Source organism: Sinocyclocheilus rhinocerous, unplaced genomic scaffold (assembly GCF_001515625.1).
Source record: "Sinocyclocheilus rhinocerous isolate Xijiao unplaced genomic scaffold, SAMN03320098_v1.1 scaffold568, whole genome shotgun sequence".
In the NCBI taxonomy this organism is placed as follows: domain Eukaryota; kingdom Metazoa; phylum Chordata; class Actinopteri; order Cypriniformes; family Cyprinidae; genus Sinocyclocheilus; species Sinocyclocheilus rhinocerous.
Genome location: NW_015652173.1, coordinates 1830917 through 1856862, shown reverse-complemented (window position 1 = coordinate 1856862; position 25946 = coordinate 1830917). Strand labels below are relative to the sequence as shown.

General features: G+C 38.7%; 3 protein-coding genes across 3 annotated transcripts in view; 2 read left to right on the top strand and 1 right to left on the bottom strand.

Annotated features, from left to right (window-relative positions):
- Positions 1–6391, bottom strand: part of znrf1 (zinc and ring finger 1) — a 41073-nt gene extending 34682 nt beyond the window's left edge. The window contains exon 1 of the mRNA XM_016519776.1: positions 5398–6391. Coding sequence (XP_016375262.1) covers positions 5398–5785 — 388 coding nt within the window. The 5' untranslated portion in view covers positions 5786–6391. The remainder of the gene's footprint in view (positions 1–5397) is intronic.
- Positions 6392–8176: 1785 nt separating this feature from the next.
- Positions 8177–11222, top strand: LOC107714024 (DNA replication complex GINS protein PSF3-like). Its single transcript, XM_016519711.1, has 3 exons — positions 8177–8548; positions 9821–10054; positions 10824–11222. The coding sequence occupies exons 1-3, from the start codon at positions 8378–8380 to the stop codon at positions 11052–11054; spliced, it is 636 nt and encodes a 211-aa protein (XP_016375197.1). The 5' UTR covers positions 8177–8377; the 3' UTR covers positions 11055–11222.
- Positions 11223–16985: 5763 nt separating this feature from the next.
- LOC107714012 (protein NDRG4-like) overlaps positions 16986–25946 on the top strand; it is a 25950-nt gene continuing 16989 nt past the window's right edge. The window contains exons 1-3 of the mRNA XM_016519700.1: positions 16986–17237; positions 18712–18785; positions 25420–25510. Of these exons, the coding sequence (XP_016375186.1) occupies positions 17001–17237; positions 18712–18785; positions 25420–25510 (402 nt within the window). The 5' untranslated portion in view covers positions 16986–17000. The remainder of the gene's footprint in view (positions 17238–18711; positions 18786–25419; positions 25511–25946) is intronic.

Here is a 25946-nt window from a genome sequence, read left to right as displayed (position 1 = left end):
TACTGTGTATATTTATTATGTATATATAAATACAAACACATGCATGCATATATTTAAGAAAATTAAATATATTTATATATAATATAAAATATAAGAATATAAATATACAAACGTACATGTAAATATTCTCAAAATATATACTGTATGTGTGTGTATTTATATATACATAATACATATACACAGTACACATACATATATTATGCAAACAAAAAGTTTTATTTTGAATGCGATTAATCGCGATTAATCAGTATATATATATATATATAAATTTAGACCCTCTAAATGTAGCAAACTGACATTCAGTATATTTATATATGGTAAAAATTATTTACTCAAAACCCCTCATTTTTGCTGGACCCTCACATTTTTTCACTCAACATGGCCGAATATCCCGTGAAATCAACTTCAGAGACACTACCATGCGATTGGAACACACCCTGTATATCTGTGCATACATGCGTATCTGATTTTGTTTTTGGAACTCTGTGACTTCCTTTTGTGTCAGTAAGATGCTGCGCATGTGTATGTGCATCTGTGTCTTTGCATAAATGTATTACACCCTGAGCTATAAGAGAGAGAGAGAGAGAGACCAGTGAGGCAAAGAAAAAGCAGAAATAATTTGAGAGAGTGACCTATATTTCTTGAATCCTGCTGCCAGACAGATCAGTACAGATGTTCCACAATCCCAACATTCCTAAAAGACTTGCCACTAAAACCATCACCGTAACACTCTGTTTTGGTTGTAATTAACGCGAAATGTTGGTGTTGACTTAAAAAATGTCATCTTAAAGACTTCCGTTGTGATATGAGGGGCTGCTTTAAAAGCGGCAAACATGCAGCAGCGAAGGCCAGTGAATGATTACTCAGTTTTCTAACGGGTGAGCAATAATGATTAAACAGAGTACTTTTAGCAGAGCGATTACTGTTGCTTTTAATCTGCTTGTGTGCAGCAAATAGGTGACTTGACCAGCCTTCAACACAAACCCTACAGCTTTAACATGAATGGACCAGCTTTGAAATAAGCAAACTAGCTACAGTATGTGAAGACTGCCATGACAGCAAAGAATGGAATTCATAATTTTGACAAAAAGATCAGCAAGAAATACCACTTTCTAATTGGAAATTAAACAATGCTACTAACATAATGAGCCTACAATTACTATCAATGAGTCAACTTTAAATCACCAGTGCTTACTCTTTAAATAAAGGCAATTATTGATGATTAGTGGTACTTGCTAAGAAAAGCATCACTACTACGATTGCTCATACTTATTTTCCAGTCCATAACTCATCCCACACGTTTGTGTTACAAACATGAATGACATCTCAAGTCGTGCGGCTTGTTGAGGAGAGGTGTGCTATTTTTCTAAGATATCATATTCTCCTGCCAGGCAATAAAAAATCATGTATCATAGGATCAGAATATCAAATGAACTTGAGGACATAATAACATCCTAGCAATGCCCTAGCAACCACCCAGAACACATTAGCAACCATTTAGAACATCCTAGCAACAACCTATATAAAATATATTTTCCTCTATATTAACAATCAATATGTTTAATTACTTATTGCATATTGAAAATATACTGAATAATATAATGTGTTAATATATTACAATATACTGAACAATACTTAAAGGGGTCATATGATGCTGCTAAAAAGAACATTATTTTGTGTATTTGGTGTAATGAAATGTGTTTATGCGGTTTAAGCATATTTTCCACATACTGTACATTATTGTTTCTCCTCTATGCCCCGCCTTTTAGGTAGGCATGGTTGACTCTTAACTTTTATAAAGAATATCTCTTTGGATTTGAGACTTTAGTCTTTGCAACTTTACAGATCTTCTTTATGCACCAAGAGCTTGTAACACTCCAAAGAGAAAGGAAAAATTGAAATCGCATCATATGACCCCTTTAAGGAATTGCTGCTTTTCATATATTGAAAAATATGTGACAATATATTTATATACTGTAATATGTAATTTTATATTCAATAATATCCTTCAAATATAGATGTACATGTAATAAAATATGGTACTATGTGTGTGTAAATATATTTGAACATATATATTCACATTTATATGGCAACATGTATGTACAATATATGTACTCAGTTATGAGGAAAATATATATTGTGATATATATCCATGTATTTTTATTTACATAAAGAACTCTTTATATAATTTTACACCCACCATGTTGCCATGACTTTAACAAGACATCCAATTGTCCAAAGATCCTAAATGTGTAATATTCTTTTCAGTAAAGTTTTCAGCTATTGTACTAATACAACCACACGTTTTCATATATCAAATGTGTACTGTGAGATAAAATGTGTTCAGTTTTATGTAAAACCAAGCATTAAATTCTTAATTAATTGTTTTCATAAAGCTATTACATGTAAAAATGTAGTGCAGTTTTTGTCTTCATTGCTACAGTTTATATGTAGGCTATTTTTATATGTATCAATATATAGTTATATATGGACAATGAACATATCGTAGTATATTGAAAAATGTAAGCACTAGTTTCCGATATATAGAAACGTATTTAATATATTGCATTATATTTTTTCAGTATATTTCCAGTATATTTTGAAAGGGTAGCTAGCACCCAGAATGCATTAGAAACCATTCAGAAAACCATAGACAGTGTGGCAGTGAGTTTTGCACAACTAGCATAACTTTCTTTTTCAGATACATATTGTTTGTTTCACTGATTTTATCTATTTTCCATTTAAAGTCAGAATTAAACCCTAACCTAAATCTATTTATAAGAAAAAGGACTACTCTTAATTATTTAGTCTACATAAATATAACTCCTTTCTTACAATCGATTGCATGCTTGCATTAAGATCTGGCTCCATCCAATCAACAACCAGTGGATTGAACCCAGTCCCTTCCCTACATATTTGTTCATTTTTTAGTAATCCATTCACTCGGATGTACATAACAATAATTGCAAATGAAAATTTAATGAACAGAAAGAAAGAAAGAATGAAAGAAAGCTGACTCCACCTCACCAAAGATGGTCAATGGTAATGCAGTTACTGTAAATATCATGTATCAAGTTTGACACAGGAGATAAATGAATAAAGCAGGTAGGCTTAAAGTTCTCTACAATGTGTTGCAAGTAGGCCAGCAAATCATGTAAACAAACCTTCTATTTGCCTAGTGAGAATAAACAGAATTTACTTGTAAGACACTGATTGAATCCAGGCTCATTCATGCCTTGTAGAGCCTGAAGGGGGTTGATAGCTCTACAGATAATATAAGCTTACCGCTTATCAAATCTTTACAGTTAAAGTTTTTTCCCCCTGAAATAGTCTAACAACAAAACTGTAAACCATAAATGTGCAGTCGATTATTAAAGGTGAGGTTTCTGTGCCACTGGCTGTACCGAATTGCAAAAATAATGAGTGTCAAACAGGTTTCCTGCACACTCCCTCCATCTACCATTGGCCAGCCAAACAGATTGGTTGAGCTAATGTTTCTGCTGCTAGTTAGGATGCTCAAACCAACAGATTACTGTCCTAAAGGACTGATATAGAACAAATATGTAGCTTTTGGGTATACTGGTTGTAAAGGGCCATTTTATTACAAAGTAGAGTAAAAAAAGAATGAATGTTTAACAAATCTGATTTTAACAAATCCAATTGTTACAGTACAATATGTACTTATTTTCTTCTGTGGAACACAAAAGAAGATTTTTTGAAGAATTATTTTGTTTTTGACACTGTATGGACAGAAAATGCCAATAATTTGCAAAATATCTGCTTTTGGAGTTCCACAGAAGAAAGAAATTCATACAGGTTTGGAACAACATGAGGGTGAGTAAAAGATTACTAAAGAGTACTATCTCTTTAAAAGAGGAAAATAAAATTGCAGAGTAAAAGTATTCACATTTATGCAGCTTTAAATTATTGATAAACTGGGCTGATATGAGTGGGTATGTTTAAGTCAGCATTTCAGATGAGTCATTCCCATCTCATTAAGTGTTTGACATGAGAATATACCTATTTACTAAGTCTTACTTTCAAACACAGGGGAACAGGCAGTACTTTTCCAAGAACCATTTCCCCTCATGATCCTTGAGCCCCACCCTTCAGAAAGGCACCTGACCACTCTTGTGTTCACTGTGACATTCATTAACTCACAGTAGCAACCTGTGGGTGATCACTGTTTAGAAGCCAAATCACACACCATGACATTCAAGACTGAACTCCTCACCTGTTAACATGAGCTACATTCCCTTAAAATGAGGGAAACCTAATTTGTCAGTGAAATAACCTTTAAGGGAAAACTGAGTCAAATGGTTTACATCTGTCAGGTTTCCTCTGGAGGCCACATTTGGGGCTTGCTTAACCAGCACCTAGAGACTGAGGCTGGAAAACATCAGAGCGCTGCAGCTCAGACCTTGACAAGCCTATGGTGTTTCAGTCGTGAATGAATCGTTCTTGTTCACTTCCATGTGCTGACTCCTATTTTTGTCTCCTCCTTTAGAGGCAAGGGACTGTCTGAGAGGACTGATATAGCATGAATATGTAGCTTTCGAGTACTGGTTGTGATGGACCATTTTATTGGTTGAAACTAATGTAGTCTCCGAGCAACAAAGAATGAGACATTTCAATGTGAATGAACTCAATGAGTCGTGAAAGATAGACTAGGCATCTGTTATGTTTATTTACGCTGATAAACTGACTGTTGTTCGCTTAGTTTGTCAAGCGAATATCGATCTCACAAGAAAAAGGTGCAGATGATCTATATATATGTTGACTTATAACCATCTGTAGTTAAAATAATGTACTTAATGCAACTCTTTTGGAGTTGACCAAATGGAGATCAAAATTAATGTTTTTAACGAATCGGTTCAATAATTGATTCAGTGACTTGCTCGCACACACACACAAAAAAATAAACTTGCTGGTCGCCACCTAACTATATAAAAATAAAAAGGTTAGGTGGTCGCCACCTAACTGTTATACTGACATAACGATGCAGCCTGCGGAAAAAGCAAACAAACCAGCAAACGGATCTTTTGAGTGAAGTGATTCAAAAGATTCGAGTCACTGTAATGAAACAAAATCCCTACCACTAAAACCCAGTCACAGAGACATATTGTGGTTCGAGCTAAGCGGATGATAACCATTGAGTCCCCCTCCCTTTGTAATAATTGTCCCAGTAAGATTTGGCAACCTGGCTTATTAACGTCGATTCGCACCAGCCGAGTCCAGCCGTTGGTCAGACAGGTCTCGTGCGCATTCCCCCTCCCGCCGGCGCGAAAACTGGAGCAGCAGCGTGCCCTCAAGTGATATTCCGTACTACATGTGGTGGCATCGATGTAGCTTTGTGCCACTGCGCCCTGTTTATGCGGAGTTTGAATTATCACTTACCGCTATGGGCGCTAAACCATCGGGGCGCGATGTGCAGGGGCAAAGTGTCTGCCAACGACGCCCGGGGTCCCAGGTAAAGCATACCGTCCGTGTGGTGCCCGCCGCCCGTTTCTTGGTATCCATTCCCGTTATGAGCGGGATCCGAGTCAGACCCCCCTCCGGCTCTGTCCGAGTCTGTTCCTCTGGGGGTGTAAAACCCGAAGGGCACCGTGGCGCTGTGATCTATGCCCATCCCCGCCACGGAACTCACCGAGCGGCTGCGCAGTCCCATCGTGCCACCTGGCCGGTAGTGCCCGAAGTGGGCCGAGGGTGGCACCGCGCTGTCATCTGTCGAGACACCGGGAAAAGCTCCCCGGGGCCGCCCCGCCGTACTCTGTTTGCCCCCCATCCAAAAGTATCCGCTAAATATGGGTGGGGGTGTCGCGGAAAGGGTGTCACGGATCTCCCTGCGGTGCTTCTCGAGCCTCCTTCAAACAAGCGACCAAAACCAGCGCTAAAATCCGCGGTTGTCAAGTCTGACTAAAACAGCTGTGTCTCGTAGACGCAACAGCCCATTTTCCTGGTCGAATCATGGACTTAAAGTCTCAATAATCACCTTAGGGAACAAGGGGGTGATAATAAAGCCGTTCGCGCGAGCAAAAACGCAACACGTTCTCCGCTTATAAGCAACTGACAGGACAGCCTGCCCAAAATCACCAGGCGCAACAACACATCCGCAGTACTTTGAATGCAAAAGCTCTCTCTTATTTAGAGAGGACTGACTTAAAATACACCAGCCATGATGTCCGTCCAGAGTATACGTCCAGTGGTCCGCTCGTCCTCCCTCCGTCTGCCTGGAGATCGATTCAGCGTGTGCCGCTGCGCCGCCGCCGCCGCCGCTGCTGCTGGGAGACAATAGAGGCGGTTACTGCGCATACGCGGATTAACAGTGGCGAGATGTGTTGTAAACGCGAGCATGTATTTACAATATCTAGCCCAAACAATCAATTATTAAGAAGTGTCCTTTCTTTTTTTCACGCAGACAACGTCTCGCCTCCAACAGCCGCTTGGTGATCTAAAGGAGGACAGAGAGGTGACCCAGTAACGTTGCCATAACGAAGTTAACACAGAGGCGGCAGACATGATTTAATTTAGGTACTCCTCATGTTTTCATTTGCAACCATTCAGTCGGAGGCCTAATAAATGCTTGAGTAGAGAAAAATTATAGTCTTTCATTTCCATAATGGGGCCAAAAATGCGAGTGTATTCTATAAGCAAGCCATGAAATCTCGGCATTTGACAGTTACTGACAGAAGGAAAACCATGGGTTAGATCACAAACTGATATGTGCAAAATTTCCTTCAAAGTACTTTACCGGCATGACTATTTTAGTATCTTGACAAATAATTAATACACACAATATAACAACAGGAAAAAGTAAAACAGTATAAAAAAGTCTAAAAAAATTACACACACACACACACATACAAATATAAGGCATGCTGCTAGATAATTGCCATATACAATCAAATAATATGCAATGCAATCAAATAAACTTTCAGTAAGACAACGCATCTGCTGTATTACTACTCACTGCTTGCAGTAAATCAATATATTATGCTTATTCATATTTCTGGATTCATACATTATATGGACCACATCATTAATATCATAGTGTGCATTGCATAAAACCTACTTAAATCTTTTAGAGACACAATCTTGTAACCAGGACCATAACGACCATAGACAGTGATGTAAATGATTACTTTTGGTTCCCCTGAGGCTTTTAAAAATTAGCATAAAGTACATGATTATTATATTATTTCCTACTGCCTGCCTAAATCACAATACAACAACATTTTAGTCAAAGTGTGTTCAGGGCATTGAGCAATGTCACACTGAGGACCATTTTGAGAATATAATTTATGGGTAATCTTAGAATATGAGCACAATAAATAAATCCGTAACTTATATGTCCTTAAAGAGATTGAATAAAACCGAGTACTGAGTCTGTTCTGTAAATTTGGCTATGACCTTTATAACTGCAATACTGTCTTTTCTCTTTAAAAGAAGACAGTGGCCTGGTATTGCCTCTTCATTAACTTATTTTTCATATATTTATGCTGTAAATCAAAGTGGATTTGAGTATATAATGTCATTTATATGAAGATGAAAAGCACACAATCGTGTGGCAGTCCAGTTAGAGATAATATATTAACTGAGACCTTTAGAGATATTCTGTTTAAGAACAGAAACTGACTTGTTACAATACAAGAACTTAAAGTTTCATTAATTGTCTGCTTATATTGTGTTGTAAATAACTTTTGAATTTACAACATACTAATAAGATGTTTATATTATAAGTTTGTTTAATGATAGGCCACTGGCAAATTATTGTTATGTTTAGATGAGTATCCATGATATCCAGTTCTAACTGACAGACAGTAATCACTGCAATTACAGACTGTTTCCTGGGTAAATTAAAGAAATATCGACATCTGATGGCCAAAGTGATAAATGCACATGAAAGATTTAGTGATCTGTATATATTTTATCTACACAAACATAATGCAGAAAGTAGTATTATGTTAATTTAAATACTTTTTTTGTTATTTTTATATTGTTTTTTTTTTTCTAAAAAGAATGTTGCTGATTAAAACGATTTTAACATGTTCTAATACAATATGTACAGCAGCCAACCAAACTTTTTTTTTTTTTTTTTTTTACTAACCTAGTATACTGACCTGGTATTTTCTCTTAAGCATGTTTTAAAGTATAGGTGTGCTGTAAATCAAAGAGAATTTGAGATGCTGTCTGTCTTCATCGCTCTGTTATCGACTGCTCGCGTCTGTTCGATGCTCCTCGTGCTCGATGCTCTATTACTTCTCATTTGAAGTTGCGCGCCAAATGCTGCTTTGACAGTGCTGTTGTTTCGACATGTTCCTCTTTATTTTCTATTATCTCTGTTTGCTCATTTAGAGTTCACTCATAAACAATAAAAATGGACTCGCAATCCTACAAGCCTGTTCCCCCGGGGATCGGAATGGAGGAGAATTTGTTTTCTCTCGATGATATTTTACTTTCTCACGAGAGACTGCCGTGCAGGACTGAGAGCGCGTTCCCGCGACTCGGGTTCCTCGAGAAATCCAGCGAGACACGCGACATACCAGAGGTATGTTTTAAAACGGTTATAAAAGCATTTAATACCTTTTTGTGTACATTTGGTTGAAAGTAAGATAGTTTGTTAAATAAAGGTAAAATTAAAGGTATTGAACTGCTAGGCTATTCAAATGTTATTGTTGTTGAAGATCTTGACATCTTCAACAACATAAGTCCTAATCTATGAAAACCATTTGAAAAAATGAGTTGACGTTTAAAATGTTAAACCAAAGTGAATATTTTTCCTTTAGATTTTCTTTTATAAATGAATACGTTTCATAAAAGTAATCAATTGTAGCATAATTTCCCACACGATCCGCAATTTTGCATCACCTAGGTTTTAACAAAAGTTATTGTACTGTTTTACAAGTGAGACAACAGTGCAAGTGAAGAGTATGAAGAATGATATCTCTTCTGTGCATTTTTTGTGCGTCATTTGCAAGCAAGCTGTGAATTTCTCCAGTTGTGCAAAACTGTGAAAATATTATGTCTGTTTAATATGCATAAAATGCTAACTATGAAGTTAGAGTTAACAAGATAAAAGGACGAGTTGTTTTATTGGCCAAAAGTTAATTTCCGTAACTGTCATCTTCACCACAGAATGTTACAAATACAAATGGCACTGTGGAAATATTCACGACAGAAATTATATTGTTTAACACTAATATTGGAACTGAAAAAGTCAGTTTGGTGTTGATTTTTCCAAAATTTCTGGAATGTTTCCGAAATTTACTGGAAATGTTCCACCTTTTTGCAACCCTAAATATAAGTCCCTGACCACGGCATATTTGTATGGGTGTTTAATGTTAACTTTATATGAGAAACAGGTTCTGTCTTTTGGCACATATGTGACCCTGGACCACAAAATCAGTGTTAGGTCGCTTAGGTATATTTTTAGCAATAGCCAAAAAAACATTTTATGTTTCAAAATTATCGATTTTTCTTTTATGCCACAAATCATTAGGATATTAAGTAAAGATCATGTTCCATGAAGATATTTTGTAAATTTCCCACTGTAAATATATCAAAACTTAATTTTTGATTAGCAATATGCATTGCTAAGAACTTCATTTGGACCGCTTTAAAGGCGATTTTCTCAATATTTTGATTTTTTTGCACCCTCAGATTCCAGATTTTTAAATAGTTGTATCACGGCCAAATATTGTCCTATATTTATACATCATTGTGATGATGTATAAATCTCAATTTTGAAAAATTGACCCTTGTGACTGTTTTGTGGTCCATGGTCACATATGTTTTGTACGTGATTGATTTATACTTTCAGGGCACAAAGATGGAGATGCCACTGTGGCTGGCCAAGGGCCTGTATGAAAGGAAGAGGCGAGTGCTGTCCGTGGAGCTGCCAAAGGTGTATCGTGAGGGTTGGAGAACAGTGTTCGGGGCAGATCCCATTGTTGTAGACTTGCACAAAATGGGGCCATATTACTATGGTTTAGGCTCCCAGATGCTACATTTTGACAGCCCAGAAAACCCAGAGATTGCTAATACCATCCTCCAGGTGAGCATGTCTAGATAGGTAGTCACACAATACACAATTATGGCTGTAAAAAGCATGCAAATTCAAGCTAAATAATATGTATATGTTAACCATACAAGATATGATGAGTTGTGTTTCATTTACCTTAACCTATTAGTAATGGGTGGTTAGAAGAAAGCTAGCTTGGTGTTATGGTACACAGCTTCACATGCTGAAATCATGTCAGTTAAATAACTGAGGCATGTGTAATAATACATCTGCTGTTTCTTACCTCAACCAGTAGAGGGAGCAGTACGTTTAAAATCATTACTAGTACTGACCAGTTGCTGGGCAGACTGATATGCCAGGTTGAATAGGACGTACAGTTTTGTAGTGCTCCATCAGTGAACACCATTAAAGCTCCATGTTAAGTTCAGGGAAAATTCAGGGCATAATTTAGGGCTTTAAAAGTCTGCTGCATAGTTATTATGGCTAGTACTATATATTGATTATTACAATACAACAAGCAGCTTTGAACTTTGAGCAAGAATATGGCTGAATTCTTCTATTATGTCTATAAAATTGCAAATACAACATTTTTTTTAGTCTTTTAGTTTTAGTCATGAAGTTTACTTATTTTGATCACTTCTACTGCCATTTTTATTCAAATTTAGGAGTTCTATTTCGCAGCTCTTCAGACTTGAATGCTTGTTTTAACTCATAAAAAAACTAGAGAATTATTTTGCAACTGTCCCTGTATCCTATGTATGCCTCCATAAAATCTATATACTGTCCCCATCTCTCTTATCAGACCTTCATCGGTCGTTTCCGTCGGACCATGGACTCGTCCCAGAACGCCTACAATGAAGACACATCAGCGCTGGTGGAACGCTTGGATTGCTTAGAGAGGAGCTTGTTTAAGGCAGGCCAGAGTGGACTAAACAGTTTCCAACTGTGGGAAAAGGGCCGGTCCTCTCACCTCACTGCCTCTAGTCTAGTTATCAACTACAGAAAGAGGAAAATGACAGACCTGCAGGCCTGAAAGACTTCAAAGAAAAAGATTACAAAGAAGGACTAAGAACACTTTCTTGTGAGTGTGTGAGAAAGTGCGACACATGCATGTATGTTTGTGTTATTAAGAGACTTGTGTAAATTGCTGGTGAACTTTTTACTGTAAAATTTTTGTGTATAAACAATATTTCAGTTTGGTATATGGTCAATAAATCAATTTATTCTATTGTTTTTACTCTTTGTTTCTTTCTTGAAACTTCATAAAGGTCATTAATTCTTTATCTTTACAAATGTCTTTTTTTTCCCAGAGATGTGATTTTTATAAAGCAATTACAGATTCTTCCATTTATTCATCCTAAAGAGGACTGAACAGGTTTCATCTGTGTGTTTTTTTTCGTAGCCTGGGGAGTTATGAGTTTTCACGCCACGGATGTCAATATCTAAAACATTTTAACAAAGATTATTTCCAGTGTTCAGAATGAACCATAAATAATGAACATTAATGCATTTATGCTGTCATATAAAGAGTGCTGATTTCTGATAATCCATGAGCTCTTATATTTAGAATATTGGAGGTGACATTTGTATGCGTCATCAGGTTGTTCGTGACTGTGTGTGTGTGAGCGAGCCTTATTTGCATCAGTCAACACAAGGACAAATCAAATCACTGCATTGTCTCCACACTTTGGTGCCCCTTTCTCTCCCCTCTTAAAACAAACATCTATATCTTATGTATATTTGAACTGGGAATCTCTTCTCCAGGATCAGATTTCAAATGTCTTAGTTTTATTCATTTTAATGAGCATGTTTATGAGTCCTAGCTGCTTGTTCATGTGTAAAATGTGGGTCAGCTGATGTGGACGGCCTCATCCGAGATTTCGGAATGGAAGTTATTGATATGTCCCTCTGGGATGGTCATATCGACCTTGTTATCTCTCTGCAGCCTCAGCTGAGTTGGCTGGGTAGGGCAGGAGGGATTTATTGACTTTTTGAAAGGTCTAAACTAAAGAAAATTCACACATTGCCCTACAGTTCTCTTGAAGTTACATCATTTGGTGGCTTGATTACAAATGGGGCAATGACTTTATTGAATAACCATACATATTCAGACAGTAAATTAAAGCATTAATGTTTGCAAAGAGTAAATTACATCTCTCGCTCTCTCTCTCTCTCTCGTTTTTAGGATAGTGTTGCATAGTGGTTGAGGGCAACGGTAACCATAAGGTAAAGGCCATGACTGTTGTGCCCTTGATCGAGGTACTTTGATAGTTTCCCAGGACTTCTTTCCTTGGGCTTGCAAGCACCCACCCAACAAAATAGAAACTGCATAGCACTAAAATAATTTTAACATTTTAGAAACCACACAGCAATGCTACCTTTATAAGTTAAATTACATTGTATCTGTCATTAATGATTATTCCCTTCACTATACATACAGAGTTAAAATCCTAGGTTACTGTTCATTAGCTTCCTAGTGAATGGTGTCAAGTGTTTCACCATGACCCATGCTGGGTCTCCTAGAACACTACCATTTCTTGTTGTTGCTCAATGAATCACTTCTGACCTGGATTCACAGTGTGGCTTTTCTGGCATGAGCTAGAGATGTACTACTCCTCTTAAGAGTAATGAACATGGAACTGACCCAACTACTCCCAAATAACCCTGTTAATAGTCTGTTTTTTTTAAAGAGTTTGTGACTGGCATTTATAGCTTACTGATTTACAGTGCATGCAAGATGTTTCTTTAAGTGCAGACAATTAGGCTATAATATTTTATGAAGATGTAGTCCAGTGTGCAGTGTTAGAACACTACAGTTCATTACCAAACCAAGACTTTCACAGAGATTGTACGCAAGCACAATGTATCTACAGTAGCACTGTCTCTGTAGCAACACTGCATATTTTGAGTAGACTCTGGTGCTAGAACATTGCATTGTGCCTTAAGATTGCATTTCATTTGAATAAACACACACACACACAGAGACAGACAGACCAAAAATATTCTAATGTGAACCCAAAAAGTTAAAACATTTCTAAAAAAAAAAAAAAAAAAAAGCACTGACGTCTTTCCATAATCCCTTCCTCTCTCAATAGACCTCTAATTTGTTACAGAATTATTCATGTTTTTAACTGCATGAGAATCCTGCAAATGATTTCAGATCCCATCTGTCCTCAGCTGACTGTGTTGCATATCTTTTTAACAGAGCTGGAGGAAAAGTATCCACTAGTGTTCCCATGTCTGTCTTTGAGCTTCTTTTGGCTTCTCGCCTTAGCCGTTCCAGTGAGCCGATTTTCAGACCTTCTCGTTTGAAAAGAACAGACACGACTCGGAGGCATAAGAGGCAAGAGTGAGAGATGGCGAGAGAAACCGAGGTGTCAGGATTAGCCGTATCTAAGCTAACGCCCCCACGCTGCTCTTCAGATGTGGCTAATCTCTCCCCAACTGGGTTTGCATTCACTCTGAAACACCGGCTCAAACAAGCCTGTGCACTAAAGTAGGTGGGAGGTTGAGAACAGTGTTTTATGCCCCCCTTGTTAATATTTTTGATGGTGAAACCTGTGGTGGACTTCTAAAATGAGGAGGCAAAATCTCCCCTCTTGAGTTTTTTTTTTTTTTTTTCACAAATGTATTTAGGTTAATGGCATATGGAACATTTCATATAGCTTTTATTTGTACCACTTGTTGTTGCTAGCCTATTATTTATAATCACCTTATTTTCAAACTATTAGTCATCAGATATTTTGTAAACACTACTGGTGGAATAATATTTACATATGATGCACCTTCAATTTAAATGAGCTGAGTGGTCCAACATGCCCAAACAGGTGAGTTCTTAACCAGATTTGTTCAGTTTTTTGACTAGGCACTGTCTTCTTTGCCTTTTTGTACAAAACAACCCTTGAGGAAATTCTGCTGATGTTTGATGTCGGAATGGATAGGGTGTTGGAAGACACTGCCCTTTCCTTTCTGAGCTACTTGCAATGCCTCATTCGTCTGTTTTGTTTGCAGGATTGCAGAGTGACCTGTCTTATAAATAGGCAGAGCGAGTGTTGGATGTGCAATAAATGGTGTCTTCTCCTGTGTTTTTATATATTTTTTTTCTCACCACCTCTCTCCTCACCTTGTTTTTGCCTGACAAGTGTGTTCAGGCTGAACATCCATAAATATCAGAGTCAAGTGACCTGTTCTCCTTCATTCCTTCTATAATGGTGGGATGAGTCATAGCTCAGCTGTCCATCTCTAGTGTTCTTTTTCTCTTCATTCGATTGGCAGATCACCACATATAAGAAGCATCCTGTTTCAGACAGAATCCAATTTATACGTAAGCATGTACGGAGACAACTTATGTGCTGACACACAGGTTGCTGAAGGTTGTTGCTATGCAAATAAAATAAGCATTTTTATGTTTCAGACAAAATCCAGTTCTGGATTCAAGCATGTGCTGAGGCAACATCGGTCTACATGGGATTCAACAACAAGGTGGTGATAGCTGGCACAGGAAGTATCATTTCTTAAAAAGCTACTTAAATCACACAAAATAAAGTTGATTCTCCATCATCAATGCAAAGAACAGGCTGTAAATAGGATTCAACAATTGTAGATCTAAATGTAATACTGAAATCTACACCATATAATCTCAGTTTATAATCTCAATTTATTTGAATTTATTTTGCAGCCCTATGTGCAAGTGAAAACTACGAGGCCACATAAGGCACGGCAGTTGTGATGGCCATTGTCTGGATTTGTTGCCTGTCCATTTTCAAGCAAATGATAATTCAGAAACAAAAGTTTCAGTTGAGTTCCATTGAGGATTCTGCCAACTTCTACTGTATGTCTTCCTCTGACACTCCTTATTCTGACCATCTATACTCCAGACAAAGATGTGAAATATTGACGCTCTCCACATTGCAGCGAGCCAGCTGTGTTGCCTCTGTGATAGCATGTGCCTTGGGTATGTCTTGCTGAGCTGTTTAAATGAGCAGTTTAAGGTTGTCACATTGGCACAGGTACAGACAACCAAACCTCAGATAAACAAGGACTCAAAACGTGCTTAGCCTATCAACTGTGGTCACTCCGCTGCCAGGTTTCTCCCAATTCACCACTTAAAACCTGGCTAGAGTCCATCTACTGTTCTAGACCTTTCCAAAAAAGGCGACTAACCTGATTTCTCCTTATCGCAGAGCTAATATAGGGACAAATAAGGGTCAATTAGCCTGCAAGATTGTGAGCCAAGAATGTGACTGTCTTTAATTTGCAACAATGAAGCAGGGAGGAATGTATACTATGCTGCACTGTTGTGTACAGTATGTGGTGATAACTAGTCCATAATTCCTAATGAAGCTAAACATAATCATTTGGGGCTGGTTTGAGCTAGTGTATTAACAAGTTTTAAGTTGAAGAGCAGAAAGCAACCTTCAGCAAAGAATATGTCAGGCTGCAGAATAATGTGAGTTGATTTTATATGACATCACATCTCTTATTCAGTCAACTCAACAAGTGTGCTGAAATACTGTAGGTCGGCTTTAACATCTCTCTCAAATATTGACAGGAGGCTGCCATGGTTGATTCTGTCACCAAATCAGAACATATTTCATTTGATTTTAAATTGTTAAAATGAAGGAACCTTAATGGGTTGGCATGTGCTCCCTTTACCCCCTTGACTTTTCAACTGTGCCAACAAGATAATGAGAAAAGTTTATTTAGATTCCTGATTCTGGCTGCATAGTGGGTTATATGGAATTTCCAGCAGCAAAAGACCCTCAGAATTGCCAGGGAAAGTTTTATTGCCATTTCAAAATTGCTGACAATTTCCAGCCAGAAGCTACTTGGCTGAGTCAGACTAGCCAGCAACATTTCTCTTGGTACAACATTAAAAAATATTAAAGACAGTGAGACCGTAGGGGGAAACAAGGCATGGTACAGTTTTTCCATACTTTGGTTGTGTTAATTAGGATATTGATTTACTATGATTCAATGCTCTTGGCGTCTTGCAAATGACAAGTGATTATCACACTCTATGGCAGCGTTTACACTTGGCTGTGTATGTGAACAACATCCGGATACAGGTCGCATGTTAATGCCAAGTGTAAACGCAGCCTAAGTCATCTCCATCAGTATCATCATCATTGTCAATATTACCACCACCCCAAACATTTATCAATTTGTTTGCATCAAAAATATGTAGTCAGTCATGCAGCTTATTTTGAATGACCATTAATTGATTTTTTTTTAATTGGTGTAGTTACAGTATCTTCCAACAGGACTGGCTAACTAAACCAAGTTAACCAGTCTTGAACCCTTGACTGCCTTAGTACATTGAGACAAGCCGATTTAGCTATAGAGGGTATAGTAGCAAAAACACAACTCCAAGAGTTAGGGAGAGGCTGAAAAATATGCCTAATTACAGCTGTTTATAGTGCAAGAATCCTTGACTAACATTAGAAGTAGTCTTCAGGGAAAAGTGCAAATTGCTATAAAATAGTACAAAGAAGAAGAAAACTGCTTTGTACCAACACATGCATGGGCGTATGTGTCTGTGTCCTCGATTCATGCTGTGATAAGTAAATGTGTGGGTTTGTTATGGCAGTGTTTGGGTGGGTATATGAGTATGTGCTAATAATCTTGGGAGAACAGTTTCTAGTAAAAGCTGACTTGATAAAAGCTCATGCTGCCAAATTTGTGCCTTCCCCCTGAAGTGTAAGAATCATTTGTACAGAGCTACCACTTGTGGTCTGATTGGATAGCCTTTCATTCTAAGCCTCCAGGCTTTACTCAATATCCCTGTCTCACTACTTCTTTCTCCTCTCTGTCTCCTTGGTTCCTTCCCTCCTTCCTGTCTGCCCTTCGCTATTCTTTCACTCCTCTCCTGTATCCAATTTCCTATCTCTCTGTCTCTCTCCGTATGTCCCTCTTCTCTGTCCCTCTCTGTGATTGCTCTTACTCTCTCCCTCCCTCTGTCTCACTCTCATCTGTTGGTATGGCTCAGGCTGCATCATCCAAAAGGACACGTGTTCTCTGTTTATTACAGAGCAAAAGAAGGGAGGGGAAGAGTGAGCGAATGAGGGAGGGTGGAACAGAGGTAGAGAGATTCACACAGCATAGCTCTCACTGGGTAGACAGCATCGCTCCGAAACACACTCACGAGCAAACAAAAAGAGGCTTAAACACATCAGAATCCTTTAAGACGACAACAGAACACAGTCCTTCAGCAGAGGTAAGAAATATCTCTTTGGTTATTGTGGTCATTTTTGCAAAGATGCACAAATTAAAATGATCATTCAAGAGAACTCTGTTCTGTTGTTAGGTCATGTTAAATACTTGGTTGTTTCGATACAAGGTGTACTGTATGAAAATACAATCAGATCAAAAAGTGCCCCAACACAAGGCCTTCAGGGACTCCATCTGAAGAGAAGCATTAGAGTCCCTCCTGCGAGTATTACAGCGCTTGTGTCATAAGCTACACTTCATAGTTCCAGCCTCTGCATTGGCGTGAATGGGAGGTCGACAGGTTAAATTTATTAACCCCGCAAAATAACTGCGTCAGACAGGGAAGCTTTGCCAAAAACAGCAAGCCAGTCGCAGTCCATCCAGACCACCCCTTAAATTATGGGTAAGTCTACTAACAGGTGTCCTTTCCTGTTCATTTGAGTAATGCTATCTGCTGTGGTGCTGAGAATATTCAGGTCTGTGCAATAACAGATAAGCAGAGCTTTTGTTTTCCTAATCTCAATAACACTTCACAGAATATCTGACGCCAGTGTACCTGGCTGTGTGCCAGCTTGCATAGGAGGCCAGGAGGGCCGTGGAACTTTCCAGGGTGGATAAACTGACTTATCATAAGCCTTGACACTTTCAGTTTTAAAGGGGTGATGAATGATGTTGTTAGCACGTGCCTTAAGATGAGAATATTTATGTTGAGTTTAAAATAAAAAAGTTTTATTCTACAGCTAATGGCAACTGCCACACCTTTGTCACACTTGGTTGACAACATGGCGTGCAGCTGAAATACATTTTGTCTGTGTAACTGAAAGGTTGGTGGAAATTCAAGCAGGTACTTCAATTACTAATTTGTGGGATGATTACAGCTGTAAAGATGAATGATATTATGTGGCATGGTTTTGAAAATGAGTAATTGAAAATAATAGATATCTTTCATTCAGCCTTGTAAAAAAGATGGTAATACTGACGCAACATGACGCAAGGCTGATTACTTTTCTTTTTTTTTGCTAAATTTCCCTGCAAGACAACAACGAGATGCCCCCATTTCTACATTATATAACAATGCAACAAACGCCTTGGAAACTTTTCTGTCTCACTTGTACAAAACCCATACCGCCTGGAAGCCTTCCCTGTTAGAACTGTTGTACTGTTCCTTCACTGAGCATGGAAAAAGACTCTTCAATAAACTGCATGTTAGCTTTACTTTAATAGATATTCACCTGGCTTGAGATTTATATAAAGAATGTCATTTATAGAGGATTTTGTGAATTGTCTGGAACCTTTTCATAAAACATCTCTTTGTAAGAGGCATGCCCTGGGACAAGTTTGCATATTAGTGTACAGAAGCTCAACTTGGAGGTGGCTTCCTCAATATATTGCCCAGTTTAACGTACTTACTGTGAGAGTTTTCTGAATACCGAATATTGTGTATAGCTGAATTACAAATGGATCTTGTTTTGTACTGATAGATGGGGCCTGGATTGTTCTGGAACTTCCCATCCAAGACTAGCTGCACGGTTCCACAGAGCCTGCTGCAGACAATGTACGTAGTTCTGCCTGTAACCGAGGTTGTAGCCTTTCTTTTCCGTTTTTTTAGCATCCATCCCTTAATTTTTTGTTCGTCTCTTTGCTTGTGAAATCCATGGCCCGTTGCTGTGTCTGATCACATAATGATCACACCTTGATTTGTCGACCAATCACTGGGCAATGGCCAAACAAGGTCAAGTGTCAATAACCATCATTACTACCGTAGATCATTCTTCATAATTCATCGCCCAATAGCTGTTTATTGTTTCAGCCTTCGGTCTCTGAACAATCCGTTCATGTAGGTTTATGTTCAAGCTGATTTCATGTAAAAAGATTATTTTATACTTTATTGTAAGTCTCATGTCCACTATATACATTAGGAATCTGAATTATGAAGTCTTGAATGTCTTCCAATCAGTTGTTGCCTGAGCTACGTGTTTTTTGATACTGAAAATAAATGTTCATATGCAAAGATGCATATCAACCTTGATGTCCATTGTTCTGTTTTGGTGGCTTTTGTACTTTGGATGTTTTTCTGTTCAAGAGGGTCCTTCAAATCTTGAATTGCCTTCTGCAGTTCTTGACCTCCAGTGCCCCCAATGCAGCTTATAATCAACTGAGCCATGTGACACCAATTTCATGTTAATGAACTACAATAAATGAAAAATCTCCATGAATAATTTGACTGCACATGAGTGAAGAAAACTATTATGGACTTGATTGTATTTTGTTCTGACCTAAATAAGTGTGCAGCTGTGATAAATGCCCAGGCCGAGGCTAAATATTGCTTAATGAAAGCTTTTAGATGCAGGCTATTTATCAAAATGGAACCATTAATATTTCAAGGAAACCACACCTAACATCTCAGGATTGGTTTCCTACTGATCCATACAGTAGAAACCTGTTTTAAGGTAAGGTTCGGCCAGCTTACTGTACTTTCGGCCAAGGTAAAATGGCGTTATTGAGGACCACATACCAACTCACCTTCTGTCAGTCTGGCTTACAGCACTAGGCAGCTCCTGACAAGAGGCAGTGTGAGGGGTTGAAAACATGGTTGATTCTGGTGGTACAACACTATCAGAGCGTCTTTGAAAGCCAGATAGCCATGACTGGTCCTTCAGATGTTACCCAAAATCCCACTGGAGGTGTGAAGTGAGCTCTCTAAGGGGTTGAGATTACAACAAGTTTATTTGAGTTCCACAGCTGCTTTTTATCTCGATTTTAATATAAGACATATTCTGTTATTGTACTGTCTGTATACAGTACTTGGAACTCACTTCCCAGAATGTTTTAGATGCCTCCATATCTAACACACTAAGAATCCGATGAGCTGAATCAAGTGTTTTATTAATGAGGCATCTAAAACATTCTGGTAGGTGGGTCCTCAGGACTCGAGTTGAGAAACACAGGTTTAATGGACTAGGGTGTGCATTAGTGTATAGTCGCTTTCGCACTGGAGGAACCTTTCCATAGTTCCTAGAACTATTGGCGGAAGTTCCTGCTTTTTGGCATGTTTGCACCGGAAGGACTAGGAACGTATTTAGTTCTAGGAACTCAGTTTGGGGGAACTAATGTAGCTTCTACTTCAGAGTAGGGTCTAAAACAGTCCTATAGGAACTATCAGTGACGCAGTGTACGGTGACTGGCCAAACGCATACGAAACACCGGCTACCCAGCATTTTTAAAAAGCCATGTAAACATATTTACTCCACGAAAATGCAAAACCGCGATAACGGTATTTACCTGTTGTCTGCAGCATTGTGTTCTTTTCTCAGCCTCGATGATAACACTGCAAGTTGCATTGGAGATTTAGTCAGATTTTCATGCTCTTTTAATCGCGTAAATTGTGCGTTTATTTCCATTATCACAAAACCCACAACAAACATCAAAAACAGCTTTGAACGCGCGCGGTGTCCTCCATTCACCGGTTGTTGATGTTTGTAAATGCCGCAAATAAAGATGTCACTATCGGCTGCTGCCGGTGCGAATGCAACCAGGAAAACGACCTGAGGGGGAAATTGGTTCTCTAGAACTACGAACCACCCTGCTGGCTAGTTCCTAGAACTACGTGGTGCAAAAGCGCCTTATGACTGAAGTTCCTGGAACAGTCTATTTAATGTGAGGGTTATGTGAGCTAGTTGTGTTTTTATGCCATTTGAGCTTTTTTTTTTTTGCTTAACATGTTTCGTTTTCCATCACCCTCAACATTTGACCTTATAAAGTGGATCCTTATAAGAATCTTGGACATGAGTGAAATATACACATTAGAAGAACAAGAAGATCATTCATTCTATAAAAACACAGAAAACTAACTCAGCAACGAAGCCAGTTTTCAATAAGCGTAAAAGGAAGATACTGTATTTGTTTTGACGTTTGACTTTTTCCAGGCAGCAACAAGTGCTTTGTAAAAACTACAACAGCTCAGGTCTTCCACTGATTTCTCCCATACTTCCACAATGACATTATTTATTTCCTGGCATATTTGATTCTGCCAGCATGTGGGTGGTACTTAGCACTCTCTACACCTTGCTTATGCAGCCATGTTCTTTTTATTTACCTCGATTATGTTAGCATCCAAATGGCTAATTAAAACTTCGATCACTTGTATAACCTAATAGAGATGCCAAGGAGACTGTACTGCTCAGCTTCTTGACGTTTTGTGCCAAGATCCTTCGCCTGTTTTGCGTTCAAAGAATGATTTTAGATCATTCTAAAGCCGTTCGCCATAGATTTAGTTTGCCATAGATACATTGTCCTAACCCAGTTTCCAAGTATTGATTGGGATTCTGTATATTAGGTCAGACCCTTGCCTTTGAGCATATCTATTGATTTGGTGTCTGACAGAATACTCCTCCAATGGTCTTTCCAGTGTCATATTCTCTTATGCACACTTTTTTTTTTTGTCACTGAACAGGGTCAAAAAAGCTCTGGCTGATGTCGCCTGCTCAATACATGAACTCTATTTAGATTCAACATGTCTGAGAGTTAACACATTATCTTGGTGGCTCCAAACTCTCTGTTTTTCTAGTACTGCAGTTAGGACTAGCAGTGATGCTGTCGAAAAGAATAAAGAAGGAAAGATAAAGGTTATCCAACTCCCTGAAGAATGCAGGGGCGTCTACTGGCATTACTATAGGTTACCATGGCAACACTGACGGGGTACAGAACCCACAAAAATAAATCTCTGCAAACAAAAAGAGTTACAGGTTGATATTTGACATGAATACATTTATTTGTTCTTTATGCTGTAATTTTAGTATAGGATGATATTAATATTGATGATCATGAATTAGCTGTTATATTTATACACTTTTAAATATCATGGATCCAAATTATTTATCTTTATCCACACAATCCAAAAACCAGTCAGTGTTTAGTCAATAATTAGTTATTGGTACATGCTAAGGTTGTTATTACTATTGCTCATACTTGGGTTTAGAGATATGAACAAACCAGTCCTCAGTATTAAACTTTGGCATGTAACTCCCGCATTAAATTGTGCAGCTTGTTGTGGAGAGGCAGTATTACCTTTATAAGCTACTAGACTTATCTAGTGACCAGAATTTCATAGAGACTTAGGCTGGACCCGGTTGACTTGGGCTAGTCAACAACCACATGCAACAAGCTCAAAAACAACCAGAACACCATAGAAACTACATAGCAATTATGGCTGCGTGGAAGCACTGGTAAGCACCACTCACGTTCTGTTTAGAAAGAGTAAAAATGTTTCTCTATTATGGTGTAGCAAAACAGAGCACTATTGATTATAATAATGATCTGAGAAAGGTCAGTACATGTGGGGGAGGCGGGAAGGCGAGATAGATCAACGGAGAGATCGTGACAGAGAGGAAAGGGAGGGAGAAAGAGAGGCCAATTGAGAGTATTGTGGTCATGTCTAGACCTCGTTATAATCACCTCATGGGAGGTGTTATGCAACCAAAATAATCATTCCCTGCAGGGCTCTGAATCATTCTATCCGTTCACATCTGAGGGTTTGATTTACACTGCCCATGATTCCAGATTCATGCAGCTCTTGGCACTGACAGGAAATAAGAGTGGAATGACTTTTCGGTTGACTTGAAGTGTTCTGAATTAAACCCAGTTATTGTGTGACTCTTGCAAAAGAATGATATATCAAAGTGTTCTGTCATCTCTTGAGTAAAAGTGGCAACAATCTGCACTGATATTTGATGAGGTTGTTTTTCCTTATTATTTCTCATTCATGTTCTTGTTTACTCGTTTTCACAGCACTTGGATGGCAGGAACGTTAGATGTTCAGAAATGCTACTAAAACATGCTAACGACTGTTGCTTAGCCTAAATGATTACACTAGCAATATTTCCATTAAAGTTGTAAATAACGGCATGCTTCATAATCTTCATCTACATACGCATGTGTTTGCAGAACTATTAGAGTCCAATAAAGTTAGCAGTAGGCTGTGGAGGTGTTCGTTAGCTTGGCATCGTGTTATCGAAATATCAGTTGACACTGACAGAGCTCCCATGAGCCGACTACCTTCAGCTGCACAGCTGATGTTTAATAAGAATCTAATGGAAAAGTACATTGTCTCATCCATCAACAGATACCTTGACAACCTGAGAGCTAATGTCACAATTGGCCATGTGCTCCTGGAGACTGACAAGTCTGTGCCTTTTTGTGTCATCGTGAACCTAACCACCAAACAACATTCAAGCCATGTTCACAATGCCACCTCATTTTAAGTCCACGAAACGTCTCGGTTACGTATGGTAACCCTCGTTCCCTGAAGGAGGGAACGGAGACGTCACGTCGTGACCGACGAATTGGGATATCGCTTCGATAGACCAATCTACTTCGAGTGTAAACTAAACGAGCCAATGCACATTGGCATGCAATTATTGCATCCAGCTGCCGCTGATCACAGCGTGAGTATAATAAGGCAGCAGGTGCAATGCATACCAGGTTTTCGCTGAGGAGCCGAGCCGGCGACCCGGCCGCTCAGCGGTGGTACAGCAACCGTGGCGACGGGACGTGACGTCTCCGTTCCCTCCTTCAGGGAACGAGGGTTACCATACGTAACCGAGACGTTCCCTTTCAGTCGGTTTCCGAGAGTGTGCTGAACTCGTAGTTCTCGAAATAAACATAGAGCAGAACGATGTTGTTGCTCGGCTCCGAAGCGAAAAGCTGGTATGCATTGCACCTGCTGCCTTATTATACTCACGCTGTGATCAGCGGCAGCTGGATGCAATAATTGCATGCCAATGTGCATTGGCTCGTTTAGTTTACACTCGAAGTAGATTGGTCTATCGAAGCGATATCCCAATTCGTCGGTCACGACGTGACTCGTAGTGACCGACTGAAAGGGAACCCCATAACCACATGTAGTTTTAAATTATTTGGAGCCAGATTAGCACGCCTGCTGAAAAAATGCAGTTAAAACCAACTTCTGATGGTAGCTGGTTTTACATGGGGTGTGTCTCAATCCGCTCCCTAGTTCTGTAATTAGTACACTGCTCAGGTAGCCAGCCATTCCTTATGGTGTGCACACCAAAAGCAAATGTAATTATTCAAGTGAGTAGATTACATACAAAGTCAGTGCAATCGCGGGTGACGCGTTTGCCACAAATGCGCGATATACACCTCAAATGTGTCTTCTACGCAAGTTGAAAAATTTCCGCCAGTAATCTAGTGCGATAACGTGATGCGAATATTAGCTTCGCTGTTGGTGTGCACACAGACCATAAGACATTCCAGTGTACTGAAACATTCATTCATGAATGAAAGCATAAGCTACTGCAGTGTATGAAAATGTTGTCTTCTTCAGTCCTTCAAGCCATCAGACCAGTGATGTTGCTGATATGTTAAATGCATGATGTCATAATCATGTTGCATGTAATTGAGTCATTAGTATCCTAATGTTTATTGGATCAAGGTCCTTGCTCGTGCCCGAAATCGTGTTTATGATATACTGATTCTTTCCATAGAGAACTAGGGAGTGGAAAGAGACACAACCATGGTTAGCTGGTATCAACCTAGTCCCCAGCAGCTTAGCTACTGTATGTTCCAAAACACACCTTGACCAGCTTTACCACCTTAAAGACCCCTGGGAAATTGTTTAACAAGCGCAGTTGTTACATATTTCCTATTGAAACAGGAAGTTTGGGCAGGGCATATTGAAGAGGTTACGTCTCAGCCATTAACATATGCAATTGTTCATTTGTTGCAGGTGGTATAAGGTGGAGGGACATTTGGATTCTAGAGAACATCTGATTGGACAAAAATCTGTAGTGCAGGATGAGTCATCAACATTTGTGTTCTGTTTTTGGTTAGAGAAATTCTGTCTATTTTAAATGCGTACAGTATATCTGATTAAAGTTAATTCAGTCAACTTTTTTGAATGCTCTATAATATAGATGATCTCAAAGCTAACAGACATGGAATAAAAGCCACAAAACTACAATTTAGATATCATGAGGAACTACAATTTTGATATCATTGGGTCTTTAAGCTGGTATGATCTGATTTTTTTCCCCAGCAGGGACTGTATACAAGATTTGAGTGGCGTAGGTAATATTTCAATATTGGAGCACCAGGCGGATTTGATTAGATTTTGGTTTGCTGTCGAATAGCCTTGTTAATCTCAGGTGTGTGTGTTGCCATGGTGATTGCAGGTTGCTCTTCAGGATGGCTGGCATGAAGGATCAGCAGTTCACTGAAGAGAAACCGCTACTGCCAGAATCCAGGGGACAGGAAACAGAGATGGTGAGTGTGTGTGTGTGTCTGTGTATGTGTGTGTGTGTGTGTGTGTGCATGGCTAAATATAGTAGACCAGTTAAAAATGGCCCCCTGTTTTTAGGCAAGAGAACAAAAAATTGGATGTGTGTGTGTGCATGATAAAGGATTTATCTATGCTCACCAAATACCACATTTCATCTTAATCCACACATCTGTGTTAAGCTAATGTGAAATGAAAAGCATGATATGTCTTTAATGCTAGTAAAAATAAATGTCTTTAAAATATCAGTTAAAAATTTAGGACACTGGACAACAAGGGGTGAACTACTTTCTTGCTTTTCTTTAGAATATTCATCAGAGCACAATTAATAATAGACCAGGGGCGTAGCCATCATTTCAGAAGTGAGGGGGACAGAATTGTTATATATATATATAAAAAAATTAATTTAAAAAAGTATATTAT